The sequence below is a fragment of the Lotus japonicus genome, chromosome 6 (genome assembly GCF_012489685.1).
Source record: "Lotus japonicus ecotype B-129 chromosome 6, LjGifu_v1.2".
In the NCBI taxonomy this organism is placed as follows: Eukaryota; Viridiplantae; Streptophyta; class Magnoliopsida; order Fabales; family Fabaceae; genus Lotus; species Lotus japonicus.
This window is the reverse complement of record NC_080046.1, coordinates 3,607,963-3,628,950: the sequence shown is the minus strand read 5'-3', so window position 1 is coordinate 3,628,950 and position 20,988 is coordinate 3,607,963. Positions and strand designations below refer to the sequence as shown.

At 39.1% G+C, this 20,988-nt stretch overlaps 3 protein-coding genes and 1 pseudogene across 3 annotated transcripts; 2 read left to right on the top strand and 2 right to left on the bottom strand.

Moving 5' to 3' along the window:
* The first annotated feature begins 1,874 nt into the window (after nt 1–1,874).
* Nucleotides 1,875–2,393, top strand: LOC130724727 (uncharacterized). The gene has a single exon (XM_057576016.1). The coding sequence runs from the start codon at nt 1,875–1,877 to the stop codon at nt 2,391–2,393; it is 519 nt and encodes a 172-aa protein (XP_057431999.1).
* A 1,537-nt stretch (nt 2,394–3,930) lies between these two features.
* On the bottom strand, nt 3,931–6,203 carry LOC130726668 (protein DSS1 HOMOLOG ON CHROMOSOME V-like). The gene is made up of 3 exons (XM_057577968.1): nt 6,076–6,203; nt 5,830–5,940; nt 3,931–4,273 (listed from the first exon to the last, which is right to left on the bottom strand). The coding sequence occupies exons 2-3, from the start codon at nt 5,918–5,920 to the stop codon at nt 4,143–4,145; spliced, it is 222 nt and encodes a 73-aa protein (XP_057433951.1). The 5' UTR covers nt 5,921–5,940; nt 6,076–6,203; the 3' UTR covers nt 3,931–4,142.
* Nucleotides 6,204–6,827: 624 nt separating this feature from the next.
* LOC130723289 (protein COBRA-like) lies at nt 6,828–10,281 on the top strand. The gene is made up of 6 exons (XM_057574280.1): nt 6,828–7,074; nt 7,897–7,976; nt 8,400–8,856; nt 8,991–9,150; nt 9,243–9,514; nt 9,650–10,281. Exons 1-6 carry the CDS (start codon nt 6,990–6,992, stop codon nt 9,940–9,942), a joined length of 1,347 nt encoding a protein of 448 aa, XP_057430263.1. The 5' UTR covers nt 6,828–6,989; the 3' UTR covers nt 9,943–10,281.
* A 238-nt stretch (nt 10,282–10,519) lies between these two features.
* On the bottom strand, nt 10,520–12,185 carry LOC130723290 (COBRA-like protein 4; annotated as a pseudogene).
* Between the last annotated feature and the right edge of the window lie 8,803 nt (nt 12,186–20,988).

The following is a 20,988-nucleotide window of genomic DNA, read 5'->3' as shown; positions in this document are numbered from 1 at the left end:
ACTTGTCGGAAGCTTTTGGCAGGCTTCGAAAGCACAACATGAGACTCAATCCAGAAAAGTGTTCTTTCGGGATACAAGGAGAAAAGTTTCTAGGCTTCATGAAAACATCGAGAGAGATCGAGATCAACCCGGACAAGTGTAAAGCGATACAGGAGATGAAATGGCCAAGTAGTGTGAAAGAAGTGCAACGTTTGACGGGGCGGATTACGGCCCTTTCAAGATTCCTCCCTCACTCGGGCGACAAGTCAGCCCCGTTCTTCAAATGTCTTAAGAAAAATGTGGCTTTTGAGTGGAGTCCAGAGTGCGAGGAAGCTTTTAATCGCCTCAAGGAACTGTTGTCCGCACCGCCCGTTCTATCGAAACCTATCCAAGGCTTTCCCTTACATTTGTATTTCTTTGTCAGCGACCACGCAATCAGCTCAGTAATTCTCCAAGAAGTGGATGGCGAGCAAAAAATAGTCTACTTCGTGAGCCATACACTTCAGGGGGCGGAGACCAGGTACCAGAAGATAGAGAAGGCGGCGCTCGCCGTACTCGTGACCGCCAGACGCCTAAGGCCTTACTTCCAGAGCTTTCAGGTAAAAGTAAGAACTGATTTACCTTTGAGGCAGGTGTTGCAGAAGCCAGAATTGTCGGGAAGACTTGCCGCGTGGTCGGTGGAGCTGTCAGAGTATGGGTTGCAGTATGACAAGAGAGGGAAGGTTGGAGCGCAGACTTTAGCAGATTTTGTGGTAGAATTAACACCAGAAGCCGGCGAGAGAATAAGTACGCAATGGACGCTGTTTGTCGATGGATCGTCGAATGAAAATGGAAGCGGAGCATGGGTGACGTTGCAAGGGCCTGGGGAATTAATACTAGAGCAGTCTCTAAGATTTCAGTTCCAAGCAAGCAATAATCAAGCGGAGTACGAAGCGTTAATCGCGGGTTTGAAGTTAGCCATCGAGGTTCAGATCGACAATTTGTTGGTTAGAACAGATTCGTTGCTGGTGGCGAATCAAGTGAACTAGGTATTTCAGGTGAAAAAGTCTGCTCTGATAAAATATTTGGAGCGTGTACGACTCCTAATGGGTCGACTACGGGAAGTGGTGGTTGAGTTTGTGTCAAGAGCGAAGAATCAAAGGGCGGACGCCCTGGCAAGACTAGCAAGTACCCGGAAGCCTGGGAATAATCGGAGTGTGATTCAGGAGACACTGGCAAATCCGAGTATAGAGGGAGAGCTGGTGGCCTGCGTCGAGCGCCAGAAAACTTGGATGGACCCCATCGTGGACATCTTGACAGGAGAGTCAAGCGAGGTAGTAAGGTACGCGAAAGAGCAGAGGCGAGAGGCGGGACACTACATGCTGCTCGATGGCACGCTTTTTCGAAGGGGATTTAGCTCGCCCCTCCTGAGGTGTCTGCCGCCCGGAAAGTACGAGCCCGTCATGGCAGAGGTTCATGGGAGAGTCTGCACCAGTCACATCGGGGGAAGGTCTTTGGCGTGCAAAGTCCTCAGAGCAGGTTTCTGTTGGCCCACGATGAGGAAAGACTGTGCGGAATTTGTGAAAAAATGCGAAAAATGCCAGAGATTTGCGGACTTGCCCAAAGCCCCGCCATAACAGTTGGCTACAATCAGCGCGTCGTGGCCCTTCGCCATGTGGGGAGTCGACATGGTCGGACCCTTCCCAACCGCCAGATCACAGATGAAATTCATCCTCGTAGCAGTGGATTACTTCACGAAATGGGTAGAAGCCGAGCCCCTTGCAAGTATCAGTGCAGGTAAGATCGTGAGTTTTTACTGGAAAAGAATCGTGTGCTAGTTTGGGGTCCCGAGGGCGATCGTCTCAAACAATGGAACGCAGTTTTCAAGTAACCAGGCAAGGGAGTTCTGTGAGGAAATGGGTATACAGAGGAGATTCTCTTCAGTAGAGCACCCTCAGACCAATGGACAAGCGGAGTCAGCGAATAAAGTGATCTTACGGGGTTTAAAACGCCGACTCTCTGAGGCAAAAGGAGCCTGGTTGGACGAACTCTTGGTCGTGATTTGGTCCAACAACACGACGCCGCATTCAACCACAAGGGAAACTCCTTTCACGATGACTTACGGGGCGGACGCCATGCTACCAGCAGAGATAGACAACAACTCTTGGCGGATAGCACCGCGACTCGAGGGCGAAAACTCTTCCAACATGGCGGTGGAGCTGGACCTGTTATCTGAAACACGAGAGGAAGCTCGTGTCAGAGAGGCGGCGATGAAACAGCGGGCTGCGGCGAGGTATGACCCAAAGGTTTGCCCGCGGGCGATGCAAGAGGGAGACTTGGTTCTTAAGAAGCGGACTGGGAATGTGGGGAACAAGTTGAGCTCTGTAACATCCCACCAATCAGGTAAAGACCTCGTAGACGATACGAAACCCTAGAAAGTCGGAATGAGTTAAATATGAGGTGATTGTATAAATATAATATATAATATATAATATATATATATGCGTGTATGTGTGTAAAAATATGATATTTTATTGTAGTACTTGATTGCACGTAAATCGAGGTGTCGGTCAGTCGACTTTAAAGCGACCCGGCAATAGAAGTACCAAAGATATGGTCATAATAACCCCGATAAGAGGATGAACTCGAGATAGAGGTAGGATAGGGCTAAATAAATGATCTGATCACATCTCTTGACAATGATAAATAAATTGTCTCAGATTGATCGAAACCCGAATCAAGCTAAAAGAGTGATACCTTAATCACTCAAAAGAGATGATATTGAACCTTGAGAAGGGAAATACACTCTAATTTAACACTAGCAGACCCAAATAAGTGTATTATAGCATCAGATTTGTCCCGACTTGAAGAAATAATAAAATAATCGACCAATCGAAGCCCTAGGATTACCGTGCCAATGACATAAGCCACAACTCAGCCATGATGCACCCCATGAACCTTTCTGATGCCTTCTGATCATCTTCTACCTTCAGCCACGCAACCTCAAGCCCTAGGACAAACCATTTGCATGCAAACTCATTGGTGGTGCAACTTTGATTAAGCTTAAGCTTGGATTAGCAACTTAATCACCCTACAGCTTATATAAAGCCTCACACTCGACTTTCTGTGACCCTAGCTAGCTATTGAACGTCTTAGAACCCTCAGAGAGTGCCCAGAGAGAGTGAGAGACCGAGAAGAGCCTCAAAAGCTTCTTTTCTTCGATTCTCCTCATTCACAGAGAATTAGTGCGTGATTCTTGGTCCATTAGACTTCTGGAAGGATAAGGAGTCGATTAAAGAAAAAATTACTACTAGTACTATTTAGAAGAAAGAAATCAACATTCTTAAAATGTGTTGTTCTCAATTAAAATACTAAATAAAAACAATTAGATTAATACAACCATTGTGATTTTAATATACCAAATAATTATCTAAAACTGAGAAGAGATTTGTATTTTAGACAAATTTGTACAACCATTGGATTTGTATCTTACTAATTATCAACCATTATTAAGGAAAAATCAATTAAATTAGAGATTTTAATGCATTGCCCCCTTTAGAAAACCTTACACTTTAACTTACCTTAGAAAACCTTAGCAAATTAACAAAACAAGAGAAAAGAGGCTATTGTGAGGAATCCAATTTTTTTTTTGCATAGATCTAAAATGTCAACTGAACGTATTAACGTTTACAAAATAAGAAGAATAAGAACTAAAAAGATAACATTTAAGTGAGTTGTTCAATTTTGAGCTATTCTATTTATATTAATTTGGTTCAGTTATAGAATTCCTATTGGGAATTTTCCGATGGATAAAAAAAAAACAAGAATTCCTATTGGGAACAACTAGGCAGCAAGAAAAAGGAGAAACTGCAATGCAGTACTTAATCAGATATTCAGATTCGATCATAGAAAAAACTCGCCCACCGAACCCCCGAATGAAAAGAACACAATAATTTCACAACACGAACCAAATGCTAAAGCTAGATGCCAAGTAAATAAAACTCAGTTAAAAGTACACGTGATCAATAACTACTAGGCAGATATTCTTTAAGGAAGAGCAGAAGAATTATGTCCATACGTTCTGTTCTAACTGTCTCACATTTCCTTCCTAACAAGGGATAGTTTTCCATTTGATTTGCAGGCAAGATGAAAAAAAAAAACAGCAGTGAACACTAGCAGATGGTTTAATTCTTATCATTGTTGCTCTCCAATTCCCTTCTGAGCTGAAGAGAAAAATCATCGCTAACATCATCATCATCCCAATCATCTTCCCACTGCTGAGTCACATCTTTCCCTTCCTCCTTGTCATCCCATTCTGTAAGTTGTAAAACAATATTAGTACAAAAAAAACATCGTAAGAGCAAAGCATTAGAATATGAGCACATGCGTGAAAGATGTAAATCCAAAAGCAACAAATTTCAAGCCCCCAAAACAATCAAGTTGGATAAGCAGTCTATCCAAAGCAGTGTTGTCAATCCCGAATGGCAGAGCGTAGCAGCCAACCCCAAAAACACTATAGTGGTATAGCGCATAGCGGGATGGTCGCTTTGCTAATTTTTTTGTATAGTGTATATACTATAACTATATACATATGAATTATAAAAAATACTCGAAATTCATGACACCATAATTAACATTAAAAAGTCATAATTGTCCTAAACAAAACATTCTAGTAACAATAAAAGTCAAGGTAAGCAAGAAGTTTAAGTCTCTAATTCCCAAACTAAACTGCCTAAAAACATGAAAGTTTGATATCACTTCCTCCTTATCCTCCTAAAACTAGGCAATTTTCGGAAGCAAAAACCCTGAAATACCTCCCCAAAATGCCCTAACATGAACTGTTTGTGGGTTGTTTTTGGGTATTTATCAGTTTCACCAAATAGCACTGCTATTACCTCCACTTTAGCGGCAGCCAGCTACAGTGAACTGCACCGCTACACAACAACTAGGAGCGGCCCTTGGCCGCTATAGCATGCAATTGACAACCGTGATCCAAAGAACTTCCAAATAACATCATTAGCACCTGGAACTAAAATTATAAGAAATCCAAGCAACACCCCAATATATCCCCCCTAAAAGTTTTTGGGACTAATGAAAAACAGGATTAACACAGTGAAAATATAAGTCATGGCAGAAAAATGTCTGACTTGGATGTACTAAATACTTGTTTGGATTGGCATAGTTTATAAATATGATAACTTTGTATCAATTTTCAGATACAGCTTCTGAAAGAATAAAAAAATTAAAGGAAAAAAAGTGATTATTTCTCATAATTAATCGGATACCAAGCACGAGCACTAGAAGGTGCATTATGAAATGCCTAATTTGTTAAATGTACCACTGTGGACCTGGAGTAGGCCAGAAGTTATCCAAACCAAACTCAGCCCACGCCGGGAGAGTGAGATATCTGAAGTAGACCCAATTCACTTAACCAGCTAGAAGATCAGTCTCCCAGATACATCCCCTAATTAGTTTAACGAATCCCTTGATTCTCTCCACACTTAATGTAACTTAGTTTACTCGGTTAACCACCCGGGGACAATGTGCCCTAGGGTTTGGGGCTCACCAACTATATAACGAGAGTCCGCAATGTACAAATCAGGTTCACTTATTCCAAGTCTTTCATGTTGTTAGTCGGGAAGTTGATTCAGGAACATTAAACGATTGTGATTTTCCATGCAAGCAAACTAGTGAAAATCACTAGTAAACAATTTGAAAATAGCATTGACAAAGCAACTTCACATCACAGAGATCAAATTCAAAACAAGAACCATTGAGGCTTAAATAATTTGATAAATCAAACCCTAAAATTAACAAGTGAAATTGAAACAAGAAGCAAAGAGAGAGTTGAAAGAATGAGAGTTTGTTTACCTTCGTTGATTTCAAACTCCTCAAACTCATCATCGTCTTCGAAGAGATCGATCTTGACGTCCTCGGTGGCTGCCTTGGGTTCGGTCGCCATGGATGAATCTGAATCTGAATCTGCAGTTAATTTAGAGAAATCTGGTGATTCAGAAAACCCTAATTTTGAGAAAAGGGAATAACGTGTGCAATCAAACAAACCAAACCGCCAGAAATTTGATAGAATTGAGAATTTGCAATCAAAGGAATACTCACTAGATCAAGTTTGGAGTGTGAAGCCGATGAACGAAGGATCTTGTGCTTTCCAAGGAAGTAACCAAGGTAAAGCTTTTTCTACTATTGCAAACTTGGAATTCAGTATACATTCAAACGACGTCGTCAAGTCCACAAGTTTCTTCTCCATTTTTTTTCTATTATTTATTTATTATTTCACCTGTTTATTATTAATTAAATAAAAAATCAAATATTACATTAAAATTCTTTACATTATAAATTATTTATTTATACTAATTAAATCCTTATTTTTGTACAACCATAAAATTTAATAAAGGTTGATGGTTCTCAACAGATTTTCGTATTTTTGAAGTATTTAATGATATATTTATTCCCCTATTTTAAGACACCATGAAGTTCAAACGGAGGTGGACAATTTTTCTTTAGTCGCCGGTGCATAATAAATAGTGTAGAGTGTAGTCACAACTCTCGAATCCTGGTAGAACCATTTGTTAACTGCTTGATTGATAAAAGGAACCTGAATATAACAAGAATTAGAAAGAAATCTATGTTATATTAACTGGTTGGAATGTACTGAATGAGAACAATCAGAGACAAGGTGTGGTATACATGAGCCACCGTAATGATACCCAATTTACTCCCTATTAAATTAGTAGTGATACCCAATTTAGTCAACCTAATTTTCACCAATAGAAAAAAGAAAATGTTGGAAATAGAAATATATTGCAACATTCCTTAATCATATATACCTTTCTTATACTGAGGAGCAAACTCAGCTGGGAGAGACACATTGATACAAGTCAGCTTCTGACTTTCTGCCGTTTACTCTCTCTCTCTCTCTCTTCAAATTTCTATATTTCCCATCCTACCCTCAGCTCCACTTTTAGCAAGAACTGAGCACCAGAAACCCCATTTGCATTTTGCAGCAAGGAAAAATGGGATTCTCTTTGTCATCAACAGCAGCAAGTACTTGCATTTTGTTCTTGTTCCTACTCTCTTGCACTTGCTTCACTTCAACAGGTTCACCCAATTACTAGTCTTAATTATCATTCTCTGTTTTTTTTGGGTTGTTCAGCTTTCTTTATCCGCAAAACCTTTTCCATTTTTTGTTTGTCTTTATTTATGCTTCGTAGATCTTACGCCTACCCTTTTGATTTTTGGAATGAATGATTGTGAAAGCTGCAATCTTTGTTCCTTAAATTTGATAAAGAAAAGTGGGGGTTTCTTCAAATTTTGCAACTTTTCTAGTTGATATGGCTCTTGGTTTTCTTAAGTTTCCTTGTTGCTACTAAGATTTACATTTGGAGCAAATAAATGGATGAAATTTGTGTTCTCACTTCTCACAATCTTTTCTATAAGAATTGAAATGGGCATTTTGATTTTTGCAGGGTCAAGTGAAAAATAAGTATGTGCACTTTTTTTTTTTTTTTACCTTTTGGTGTTTGGAGTATGTTTTCATTATGATTTCTTACTCAGAATTTGTGATCAATTTTGGTTGTGAATGGAATATTTCATATCTAAATGTCCTCACAATGATTAGATTCTGGACACCTTCCAGTTCTTTATCATTAGTATAGGATGTGATTGTATTCAAATGGAGGGAGGTTATCAGGGGCATCTAGGGTGTAAGTGATGGAATTATGAATCAACTTCCCCATAGAAGTTAAATATGTGAAGCAGAAAAACTCTAATGTTATACACCAGCCACTGACTTGAATAGTAGTATGTTTTCCTGTTTGCTATCTTTTTATGCTATTGGAATATTTTCAAGGTTCAACATTTACTTATTTTCCCCTTTCCTTTTAATTACTTTACACCTGCTGCTGGTGGTTTATCTTGCAGATGCTTATGATCCGCTTGATCCTAATGGGAATATCACAATCAAATGGGATATTATAACCTGGACATCAGATGGTTATGTTGTAAGTTTATTCTTTCATAGTATCACCTATTATATGGGAAACAAACCATTTGTTGTGCGTTATGCATGGTGTAAGATGTTGTTGGCTTCTTTTCTTTCTACTGGTTTGACACATCTTTCTTATGGATCTGCATGTTCACGTCAGCTGCATCTCATATGTGATAATATATCACTCTTACTTGGATAATATAACTACCTGAAAATTTTGAAAGGACAAAATCATTTTGTTCCAAGGCATGTTAAAAAAAATTGAGTGTGCATTTACTAAATTACTTTTTGAGTTTTAAAATTATTGATTGAAGTTGATAAACTCAAGTTTATTAATGAGTTTAAGGAAATTTGCGGCTATAGCCTTTAAGAATGAATTCAGTTTATTTTTGTTCCATCAGTTATTTAGATATCCATGAAACATTTGAATGGCCAGGCGGTTGTTACAATGAACAACTTCCAACAATATCGTCATATCGCTGCACCTGGCTGGTCATTAGGATGGACATGGGCCAAAAAGGAGGTAATATGGAGCATGGTGGGGGGGCAGGCCACTGAACAAGGGGATTGTTCAAAATTTAAGGGATCGATTCCACATTGCTGTAAAAAGGACCCCACAGTAGTAGATTTACTTCCCGGAACACCTTACAATATGCAATTCTCAAATTGCTGCAAAGGTGGGGTACTTAGTTCATGGGCACAAGATCCAACCAATGCAGTAGCATCATTTCAAGTCAGTGTTGGTAGAGCTGGAACAACAAATAAAACTGTCAAAGTCCCCAAAAACTTCACTTTGAAAGCACCAGGACCAGGTTATACATGTGGGCCAGCAAAAATTGTGAAACCCACTAAATTCATTCAACCAGATAAAAGGAGGGTGACTCAAGCACTCAGTAAGTTAAAGGAGTTGTACCCTTAATCTGGCTAGATTTAAACTTGTTCTGGGTTTGCATTTGTTATTAGTAACTATTCACAAATTTCAGCAATTTATTTTGATTGCTCTTAACATTACTCTGATCAATCGCAGTGACATGGAATGTGACATGCACGTATTCACAATTTCTAGCTCAGAAAACTCCCACTTGCTGTGTCTCCCTCTCATCTTTTTATAATGATACCATCGTACCCTGCCCAACATGTGCTTGTGGTTGCCAGAGTAACTCATCTCGATCAGGGAGCTGTATAGAGTGCGTTTCTTTCGCTCAGATTGTTTTGATTTCCTTCTAGATACTGAGTTGTAGTTGTACACTCATATTTTTTCTTTTCTCTATGGTTACAGGGCAGATACACCACATTTAGCATCGGTTGTTGCCGGTTCTGGAAAGAATACACCTTTGGTTCAATGCACTAGGCATATGTGCCCCGTCCGAATACATTGGCATGTTAAGCTTAACTACAAAGAGTACTGGCGTGTGAAGGTCACTATTACTAATTTTAATTACAAAATGAACTATTCTGAGTGGAACTTGGTTGCTCAACACCCGAACTTCGACAATCTAACTCAGTTATTCAGTTTCAACTACAAGTCATTAACTCCTTATGGTTCAATAAGTAAGTGTGATACTAACTTAGGTTTTCAAGTTTCTGGAATAATATGTCTTCAATACTGTGAAACCAATTTTTCTTAAGCTTTTAAATTTGTTTACTAGAAATAAGGTGATTACTGATATAAGTTGCTTTTAACAGATGATACAGCATTGCTTTGGGGAGTGAAGTTCTATAATGATTTTCTCAATGAAGCTGGCCCTAGTGGTAATGTTCAGTCAGAGCTACTCTTCCGAAAGGACAAATCAACTTTTACTTTTGAGAAGGGCTGGGCTTTTCCTCGGAGGATCTACTTCAATGGTGACAACTGTGTTATGCCCTCGCCTGATGCTTATCCATGGTTACCTAATGCTGGTTCTCGGCAAGAGGTTTCTTTGTTTGCTTTAGTGATGGCCTCTTTGGTAGCTGTGGTATTATGTTTCGCACAGGCATAAAGTTTCAACCTGTGCCACACTCAGCCTTGTGATAGAAAGTTTTCTGCCAGACCAGTTTGGACTCATTTGTGACTTGTGATGTCAATTTGATATTTGAAGCGAGTGAGAGGATGACATCCGGGGCCAATACAGGATTAGGTCACGTGCCCCATGATTTGTGTTACCAAGGATTCAGCATGTTTGTGGTAGACTTTGCTACTGTATTATTATTTGTGTCTGCTGTACTTGTAATGCAGTAATGTGTGAATCCTTATCATAGTTTAACTGTAATTCTAATGAATATATATAGCAACGTATCACATGAAAATCACTTAATCATATGTGGATTTGAAATGCTAATGGCTTTCTACATGCTCAATATTGTGTATGAGTGAGAGAGAAGTGTTCAGTAGAGCATTGCAATACCAGTATTTACATGATTGAGACAAAATCATTGCTGGTAGTTATCACAACACACACATTCATGAGTCTAGCTTGGTGTTTTCAAAGAATGCCTTTTAGTCTTCATACCTTTGTGACGCTATCCAGGTGCAACACAACTTGGCTTCAAAGTTTCACAAAACAATCCGTTATCAGTTCACCAAGCAGCTAGCAGCACAAATGAGAAAATGAATCCTGGGAAGTTTAGAACATTTACAGAGGCAGAATTAGGGAGGAATGGGTAGGTGTCAGGTGACGGCTTCATGCATTCTTCGCCATTAAAGTAGATCTTGCAAGGAAATGCCCACCCCTGCTTGAGTGTGAACGTATCCATGTCCTTCTGAAGAAGCACTTCTGATTGAACATTCCCACTTGGTCCAGCTTCCATTAAGAGATCATTAAAGTATTTCATGCCAAAGAACATACCAGTATCACCTGTATATAAAATTGGAATATGATTAAGTAGTTATTCTTAAGGTTATGGACTTATGAAACATATTTAGAAGATCTATTTGCTAGCACTTACTTATGGACTCATAAGGAAGCAAAGACTTGTAATCAAAGCTGAAAACTTGAGTTACATGTTTAAGATTTGGATGCTGAACTGCAAGAGTCCAGAGAGAGTTATTCATCCTATAATTGAAATTTGTTACAACGATCTTGACTCGCCAATAGTCTTTGTAGTTGACCTTCACATGCCAATGTACCCTGATAGGGCACATATGATGAGTGCACTGCAGCAGTGGGTCACTGTCTTTCTTTGGAGTGTGAACCCCAGCCTTGCTGAGAAATTTAGATTCATTCCTGCATTTCATACCAAAATGTGAGAAATATTTTGGCAATTCTCCTTGGTTGTGTAGCTGTTAGATATGAAGAGGTCATTAATTGTTATGAAAGATCACACTTTACTTGACACAGTTCTTCTTGTTCTGGCAGCCACAGGCACAAGAGGGACAAGGGGTAATGGTCTCATTGTAGAAGGATGACAAAGATACACAGCAACTTGGGTTCTTTCTTGCCAGAAATTGAGAATATGTGCAGGTAACGTTCATGTCGATCACTTCATAAAACAGACAGAACAAATTAAACTTCAAGAATTGTTAAATGGGGAAGTTGGTGAGGGAATTGATAGCAGTAATGATACTTAGATAGTCAGACATCCAAACAGTGCAGACACCCTACAAATACTTATTTTTCTCTCTATCTCTCTCTTCTTATCACATCCATCATACATCATATCTATTACTACTCTCTTTTCTCTTCCTTTATAACTATGTCTGCCTTATGCGAATGTCTATGAATAATTTTTCATATGATAATGAGAAGGTTGAGAACTTACTAAGTGCTTGAGTCTTGTGGCGCTTGTCGGCTGTGAGGAAAGTGGTTGAAGGAACAATCTTGGCAGAGCCACAAGTGTAGCCTGGTCCTGGAGCTGAGAGTGTGAAGTTCTTGGGGAGTTTAACTGTCTTGTTTGAAGTACCAACTTGCCCCACACTGATTTGGAAGGATGAGACAGCTGCTGAAGGGTCTTGGCCCCATGCTGCAACCACTCCACCCTTGCAGCAGTTTGAGAATTGCTGATTGTAAGGAACACCAGGGAGCAAGTCTACAACTGTGGGAGTTTTCTTGCAGCAATGAGGTACATTGCCTTAGAACTTTGAGCAGTCTCCTTGCTCTGTGGTTTGAGCTACTACCATGGACCATATAACATCTTTCTTAGCCCATGACGATCCCAATGTCCATTCAGGGTTCATGATGTGTCTGAACTTTTGGAAATTACTCATTGTTACCACTGCCTGGTTGACAGAAACAGGTGATTTCATTACATGAATTGTTGCACTTTACTCAAAGTAATAAATTCCAATGCTAGGTGACATTACAGTGACATTCTATCTATTTGTGTTTTTTAATTTTTGTCTTAGCTTATGTTGGAATTTTATTACATAAATAAAAAGGATTGAAATCTTTTGTAATCATTTGTTGTCTCCTTCCCTGCCCATACCAATTAAATTATGTCATGTCATTTAAAAACCGCACATGTATGGTTGTAATTGTCATACTCATACCTAGATAACACAATTAAATTGATGAGACAAAAGAAGATATCATATAAGGACAGAGGATCTTGATCCAAACAAAAGTCTTAACCCACCAAGTGAGATCGATTATATGGATCACATGATTCATGTTAAAGATACGGCCAGTTTTACGTTGTCACAGGTCTAACTGTTTATTTCTCCTTTATCCGGGCTTAGGACCGGGTAAAACCAATAACAATGCAATTTTTACTTACCACAACCATCTGGTGTCCAATACACAACATCTCATTTGATTGTTATGTTTCCGTTAGGATCCACAGGATCATAGGCAACTATAACCAGAAAACATCAACAAATTAGTTGAATATGTATGCAATAGTGAAAAAGCTACGAGCAAAATAAAAAATGGGGTTAAAATATATAACAGTCCCTGAAGTTTGAACGAAATCTAAAAACCGTCCCTCACCGGAAAATTATTTGAAATTTGTCCTCGTACTATCAAAAACAAATTTGACCTATCCCACCGACCGCCTTAGCTTCGGCAAAAACCCTTTTTTTTATTTTTACCCATCCCTGAACTTTGAGCGAAATTTGAAAACCGTCCCCTTTTTTGAAAAAAAAAATTAAAATTCCCTAATTTCTAAGAATTAAATCTACCTAATTTGAAAATTCCCTAATTTCTAAGAATTAAAATTCCCTAATTTGAAATCTTAACTTTGGGCGAAATCTGAAAAATTCCCTAATTTCTAAGAATTAAAATTGCAATTTTTTTCTAACTACAACAAGAAGAAGGCGATGTTGTTGTTGGTGGAGGAAATGAGATGAAGATGAAGATGAAGAAAGAAGAAGAGAAGAGAAACAAGATATGAAGGAGAGAGAACTTGGGAATTGTGGTTAAATTGGGATGCGTTAGGGTTAGATTAAGGGATTTGTGGTTAAATTGAGAATTCAGGCTTAGATTAAAGGGTATTAGATTTAATTCTTAGAAATTAGGGGATTTTAATTTTAAAAAATAAAAATAAAAATAAAAAAAGGATGGTTTTCAGATTTCGCTCAAAGTTCAGGGATGGGTAAAAATAAAAAATGGCTCTTGCCGGAGCTAAGGCGGCCGGAGGGATGAGTCAAATTTGTTTTTGATAGTACAAGGACGAATTTCAGATAATATTCCGGCGAGGGACGGTTTTAAGATTTAGCTCAAAGTTTAGGGATGGTTATATATTTTAACCCTAAAAAATGCAAGTGAAAGTGAAACAAAATCATCAAAGAGGTTAACTTACTATCTCACCTCCATAAGAAAATAGCACAATAACGCAAAGAGCTGCAATGACAAGCCTCATTCCCTGAATATTAAGCCTTTGATGTTATCAGTTATGAATTAGAGGGTGTGCTACGCATGCTAATGATAGTCATTTAAGGCTAATCATTTATTTTTAAACTTAAAGTTTTAATGATAAGTGTTGAGTCGATGAATGTTAAGGAACTTTGAGAGTGGTCATTCGAAATGAGTTTGATTTGAAATTATAAACCTAAAGAAAATGTTATCTCTCTCATTTCGCTTGAGAAACGATATTTTTTGGGGCATCTATTAATATCAAAATCTTGAATTGAAGTAAAGAAAAGAGAAGATGTGTTATCAAGAAAAGGAAAATATAAATTTTTTTGAGATTAATTTCTATGCACCGACGGTGTAAATAAGTTTTATATTATCATTCAATCACATCCCTCCATTTTGTTAGCTCACAATTAATTTTAAATTTAATAATATCTAAAATAGAAAATGAAAGGTTATGATTGAATGACGGTGTCGGTGTATATAAATTAATCTCAATTTTTTATCATAGAGTTACTCCTAAATATTAAGAAGAATCAAGAATTACATTCAAACCAAGAGACTCTGAGGGAAGAACACTATGCTTCATTTCGGTCAAGATTAAAGTGTGATTCAAAGACACAACATATTGATCTCCCATGAGAATTAACTAAAGCATATGAAACGCTCACGCTAATGGCCCCTAGGACTTAAGTAAAGCCCATGAAGCGATTACGCTAATGGGCTTGGAGAGCTATAATCCCTCTAGGACTTAAGTAAAGCCCATGAAGCGCTCACGCTTATGAGGTTGGAGGGTTATGATCCCCATAAAACCCAAACAAGATCCCATTACATATAGTACTTAAGAGGGTCCATGAAGGAGTATCAATCAAAGCCCAATCCCTCATAATGGGATACCGGTGTAACATGCCCACACAAATGCAATAGACACCTGAGAGTCCCTTTAATGCTATCAATCAGGGTCTTAATGACAATAAAGCTCGAAACGATCTATTAATGAGGAGTCTGAGCTGCTCATATCGGATGGACATTGAGAAGGCGTCAACGACGTTGATCGACGTTATACCAGAGGCCATAATGGCAAGGCAACTGAAGAGACTGGCGTAAGATCAAGTTTTGATCTAGTAGTACAACTCTATGTTTTGATGATTACAAGTTAACCTTTTGATATGAACAATTGTGGTACTCTAACGTGTTTTTCTGAGTGTGCTATTTGCAGGTTCTGACCTCAACTCAATCTCACACAAATCAGAAGCACTGTGTATAAAGAGTGACCCAAGCAACGCTTTCGCATTCACCATGTTCAGTATGAACAGTGGAAAAGCTTCAGAAGTTCTGAAGTTATACAAACTCTGATGTGGACTCAGTCACTAGAAGCTCTGAAGATCCAGAAGTTCTGATAACCAAGAAACACTGAAGGTTCAGATGTTCTGATGGTGTAGAAGACTCTGAAGATCCAGAAGCTGAATAGTGGAAACTCTGAAGTCCAGAAGCAAGAAACTCTGAAGGCCATGTTCTTCCCTCTGAGTTCAGAATCAGAAGATACAATGGTCAGAGGATCTGTGCTTTCCCTCTAACTCTGATCAACCGGCTTCACAAGTTCCAATATGAAGCATTCCCCTGATCAGAAGTCTCCTAGGTTTAAAGGTCGCGTCGCTATCCAAGTACAAAAGCTACTGTACCTTCCTGACGACCTACCTAACGTTCTCAGCCACAGCAGAAGCTGGATTTTCCAGAACTGCCCTCCAACGGTAGCATTTCCCATGCATCGCTCAACCCTAATCCTTGGAGTATATAAAGAGGCTGAAGACTGAAAGAAAAAAAAAAAAAGAAGCATTCACATACGCAAGACATATTCAAAAATCTTCTAAGTTTTCTTTCATCTGAAATTCATTGAGTTTACTATTAGCTTTTTAGAAGCAAATCTCTTGTAAACAATTCTTTGATAAACAGTTTGTTTAGTTCCTTTAGGAGATCAAGGTTGATCGGATCCTAGAGAAGACTAAGAGAGTGAATCTTAGTGTGAGATAAGTCAGTGTAATTGTTAGTCACTTGTAGGTTTCAAGTGCAGTTGTAACTCTTACCTGATTAGTGGATTGCCTTCATTCTAAGAAGGAAGAAATCACCTTAACGGGTGGACTGGAGTAGCTTGAGTGATTTATCAAGTGAACCAGGATAAAATCCTTGTGTGCTTTTCTATCTCTTATCTTTAGCACTTAAGTTCTCGAAAGATTTGTCAAAATCTTTAAGGTGGAAGTTTTATACTGAAAACGTTATTCAAACCCCCCCTTTCTACCGTTTTTCATACCTTCAATTGGTATCAGAGCGCAAGTTCTGATTACCACACCTAACAGTGTTCAGTGATCCGGGCCGGTGTGAAAAACAATGGCTGCCACCACCAGTGAAACTCAAAGAGATGGTTACAATGCAAAGCCTCCTATGTTCGACGGTCAAAGGTTCGAATATTGGAAAGATAGACTGGAAAGTTTCTTTCTGGGTTTCGATGCAGATCTCTGGGATATTATTGTGGATGGCTACGAGCGTCCAGTTGATGCAGATGGCAAGAAGATCCCTAGGTCAGAGATGACTGCAGATCAAAAGAAGCTGTACTCACAACATCACAAAGCAAGAGCAATTCTTCTAAGTGCTATTTCCTATGAAGAGTACCAGAAGATTACAGATCGTGAGTTTGCAAAAGGCATTTTCGAATCTCTGAAGATGTCTCATGAAGGAAACAAGAAAGTCAAAGAATCAAAGGCATTGTCTTTGATCCAAAAGTATGAATCCTTCATCATGGAGCCAAATGAGTCCATTGAAGAAATGTTCTCCAGATTTCAGTTGCTTGTAGCTGGCATACGACCTCTCAACAAGAGCTACACAACAAAAGATCATGTCATAAGGGTCATCAGGTGTCTTCCTGAAAGTTGGATGCCTTTAGTGACTTCAATAGAGCTCACGAGAGACGTTGAGAATATGAGTTTAGAAGAACTCATCAGCATTTTGAAATGCCATGAGCTGAAGCGCTCAGAGATGCAAGATCTGAGGAAAAAGTCCATAGCCTTGAAATCCAAATCTGAAAAGGCTAAGGTTGAGAAGTCAAAAGCTCTTCAAGCTGAAGAAGAGGAATCTGAAGAAGCATCAGAAGATTCTGATGAAGATGAGCTGACTCTGATCTCCAAGAGACTCAATCGCATCTGGAAGCACAGGCAGAGCAAATACAAAGGCTCTGGAAAGGCAAAAGGAAAGTATGAGTCCTCAGGCCAGAAGAAGTCATCAATCAAGGAAGTCACATGTTTTGAGTGCAAAGAATCAGGGCACTACAAAAGTGACTGTCCAAAGTTGAAGAAGGACAAGAAGCCAAAGAAGCACTTCAAGACTAAGAAGAGTCTGATGGTGACATTTGATGAATCAGAGTCAGAGGATGTTGACTCTGATGGTGAAGTCCAAGGACTCATGGCCACTGTCAAAGACAAAGGAGCAGAGTCAAAGGAAGCTGTTGACTCTGACTCAGAATCAGAAGGAGATCCTAACTCAGACGATGAAAATGAGGTATTCGCTTCTTTCTCTACCTCTGAACTGAAACATGCATTGTCTGATATCATGGATAAGTATAACTCCTTATTGTCTAAGCATAAGAAGCTGAAAAAGAACTTATCTGCTGTTTCCAAAACTCCTTTTGAACATGAGAAAATTATTTCTGATTTGAAAAATGATAATCATGCTTTGATCAATTCTAACTCTGTGCTTAAGAACCAGATTGCTAAGTTAGAAGAAATTGTTGCCTGTGATGCCTCTGATTGTAGAAATGAATCTAAGTATGAAAAGTCTTTTCAAAGATTCCTAGCTAAAAGCGTGGATAGAAGCTTAATGGCTTCAATGATCTATGGCGTAAGCAGAAATGGAATGCATGGCATTGGCTATTCTAAACCAATTAGAAATGAGCCCTCTGTGTCTAAAGCTAAATCCTTGTATGAATGCTTTGTTCCCTCTGGTACCATATTGCCTGATCCTGTACCTGCTAAAGTCGCTAAAAACCCTCTTAAAAAGGGATCCTTCTCTATGACTAAATATCATGCAAATATTCCTTTAAAATATCATGTTGAGACACCCAAGGTGATCAGAACCTCTGGGGTAACTAACAAGAGAGGACCCAGAAAGTGGGTACCTAAGGACAAGATTATCTATGTTGCAGATATCCTTGATAGCTCCACTGAAACACCAATCATGGTATCTGGACAGTGGATGCTCGCGTCACATGACGGGAGAAAGGCGTATGTTCCGAGAGCTGAAACTTAAGCCTGGAGGTGAAGTTGGCTTTGGAGGAAATGAAAAGGGTAAAATTGTTGGTACTGGTACTATTTGTGTAGATAGTAGTCCATGCATTGATAATGTGTTATTGGTAGACGGCTTAACACATAACTTATTGTCTATAAGTCAATTAGCTGACAAGGGTTATGATGTTATATTCAATCAAAAGTCCTGCCGGGCTGTAAGTCAGATCGATGGCTCTGTTCTGTTTAACAGCAAGAGGAAGAACAACATCTATAAGATCAGATTATCTGAGTTGGAGGCTCAGAATGTGAAGTGCCTTCTGTCTGTTAATGAAGAGCAGTGGGTATGGCATAGACGGTTAGGGCATGCCAGTATGAGAAAGATTTCTCAGCTGAGCAAGCTAAACCTTGTTAGGGGCTTACCCAATCTGAAGTTCGCTTCAGACGCTCTTTGTGAAGCATGTCAGAAAGGCAAATTCACAAAAGTCCTTTTCAAGGCAAAGAATGTTGTCTCAACCTCAAGGCCGTTGGAACTTCTGCATATCGACCTTTTTGGAGCAGTGAAAACTGAGTCTATAGGTGGCAAAAGATATGGGATGGTTATCGTTGATGATTATAGCCGCTGGACATGGGTAAAGTTTCTAACCCGCAAGGATGAGTCTCATGCTGTGTTCTCTACCTTCATTGCTCAAGTGCAAAACGAGAAGGCTTGTAGGATTGTGCGTGTCAGAAGTGACCATGGTGGAGAGTTTGAGAATGACAAGTTTGAGAGTCTGTTTGATTCCTATGGAATTGCACATGATTTCTCTTGTCCCAGAACTCCTCAACAAAATGGTGTTGTTGAGAGGAAGAACAGAACTCTTCAGGAGATGGCTAGAACCATGCTCCAAGAAACTGGCATGGCTAAGCACTTTTGGGCAGAGGCAGTAAATACAGCATGTTACATTCAGAACAGAATCTCTGTGAGACCAATTCTGAATAAGACTCCTTATGAATTGTGGAAGAACATAAAACCCAACATTTCTTATTTTCATCCTTTTGGCTGTGTTTGTTATGTTCTCAATACTAAGGATAGATTGCATAAATTTGATGCTAAGTCTTCTAAGTGTCTATTACTCGGTTACTCTGAGAGATCTAAAGGTTTTAGATTTTATAATACTGATGCTAAGACTATTGAAGAATCTATTCATGTTAGATTTGACGATAAGCTTGACTCTGACCAGTCAAAGCTAGTTGAAAAGTTTGCAGATTTAAGCATTAATGTTTCTGACAAAGGCAAAGCTCCAGAGGAAGATGAGCCAGAGGAAGATGAACCAGAGGAAGAAGCTGGTCCCTCTAACTCACAAACTCTGAAGAAGAGCAGAATCACTGCAGCTCACCCTAAGGAATTGATTCTGGGCTACAAAGACGAACCAGTCAGAACCAGATCTGCCTTCAGACCCTCTGAAGAGACCTTGCTCAGTCTGAAAGGATTGGTGTCCTTAATTGAACCCAATTCCATAGATGAAGCTCTTCAGGACAAGGATTGGATTCTGGCCATGGAAGAAGAACTGAATCAATTTTCCAAGAACGATGTTTGGAGCTTAGTGAAGAAGCCTGAGAGTGTCCATGTTATTGGAACGAAGTGGGTATTCAGAAACAAGCTGAATGAGAAAGGAGATGTAGTCAGAAACAAGGCAAGGCTAGTTGCTCAAGGCTACAGCCAGCAGGAAGGAATAGACTACACTGAAACATTTGCTCCAGTAGCAAGACTGGAGGCAATCAGACTGTTGATCTCTTTCTCAGTAAATCACAACATAGTTCTACATCAGATGGACGTAAAGAGTGCCTTCCTAAATGGTTATATCTCAGAGGAAGTCTATGTTCATCAACCCCCAGGTTTTGAAGATGAGAAGAAACCAGACCATGTGTTCAAATTGAAGAAATCACTCTACGGTCTGAAGCAAGCTCCCAGAGCATGGTATGAGAGACTTAGCTCATTCCTTCTGGAGAATGAGTTTGTAAGGGGTAAAGTAGATACAACTCTTTTTTGCAAGACTTATAAAGATGATATCTTAATTGTGCAAATTTATGTTGATGATATTATATTTGGTTCTGCTAATCAATCTCTATGCAAAGAATTTTCTGAGATGATGCAGGCTGAATTTGAGATGAGTATGATGGGAGAATTAAAGTACTTTCTGGGAATACAAGTTGATCAAACACCAGAAGGAACATATATCCATCAGAGCAAGTACACTAAAGAACTTCTGAAGAAGTTCAATATGCTGGAATCTACAGTGGCCAAGACTCCAATGCATCCTACATGCATTCTGGAGAAAGAAGATAAAAGTGGTAAAGTATGTCAGAAGCTCTATCGTGGCATGATAGGTTCACTTCTATACTTAACTGCATCTAGGCCAGACATATTATTTAGTGTTCACTTATGTGCTCGTTTCCAATCAGATCCAAGGGAAACCCACTTAACTGCTGTTAAGAGGATCCTAAGGTATCTGAAAGGACCACTAACCTTGGCTTGATGTATAAGAAAACATCAGAGTATAAGCTTTCAGGTTACTGTGATGCTGATTATGCTGGAGATAGAACAGAGAGAAAAAGTACTTCCGGAAATTGTCAATTTCTGGGAAGCAATCTAGTCTCATGGGCAAGCAAGAGGCAATCAACCATTGCACTATCAATTGCAGAGGCAGAATATATCTCAGCAGCAATATGCAGCACTCAGATGCTCTGGATGAAACATCAGCTGGAGGATTATCAGATCCTTGAGAGCAATATCCCAATCTATTGTGATAACACTGCTGCAATCTCATTGAGTAAGAATCCTATCTTGCATTCAAGGGCAAAGCACATTGAGGTAAAGTATCACTTTATTAGAGATTATGTACAGAAGGGCGTACTTCTTCTGAAGTTTGTTGATACTGACCATCAATGGGCAGATATCTTTACAAAGCCCTTAGCAGAGGATAGATTTAATTTTATTCTGAAA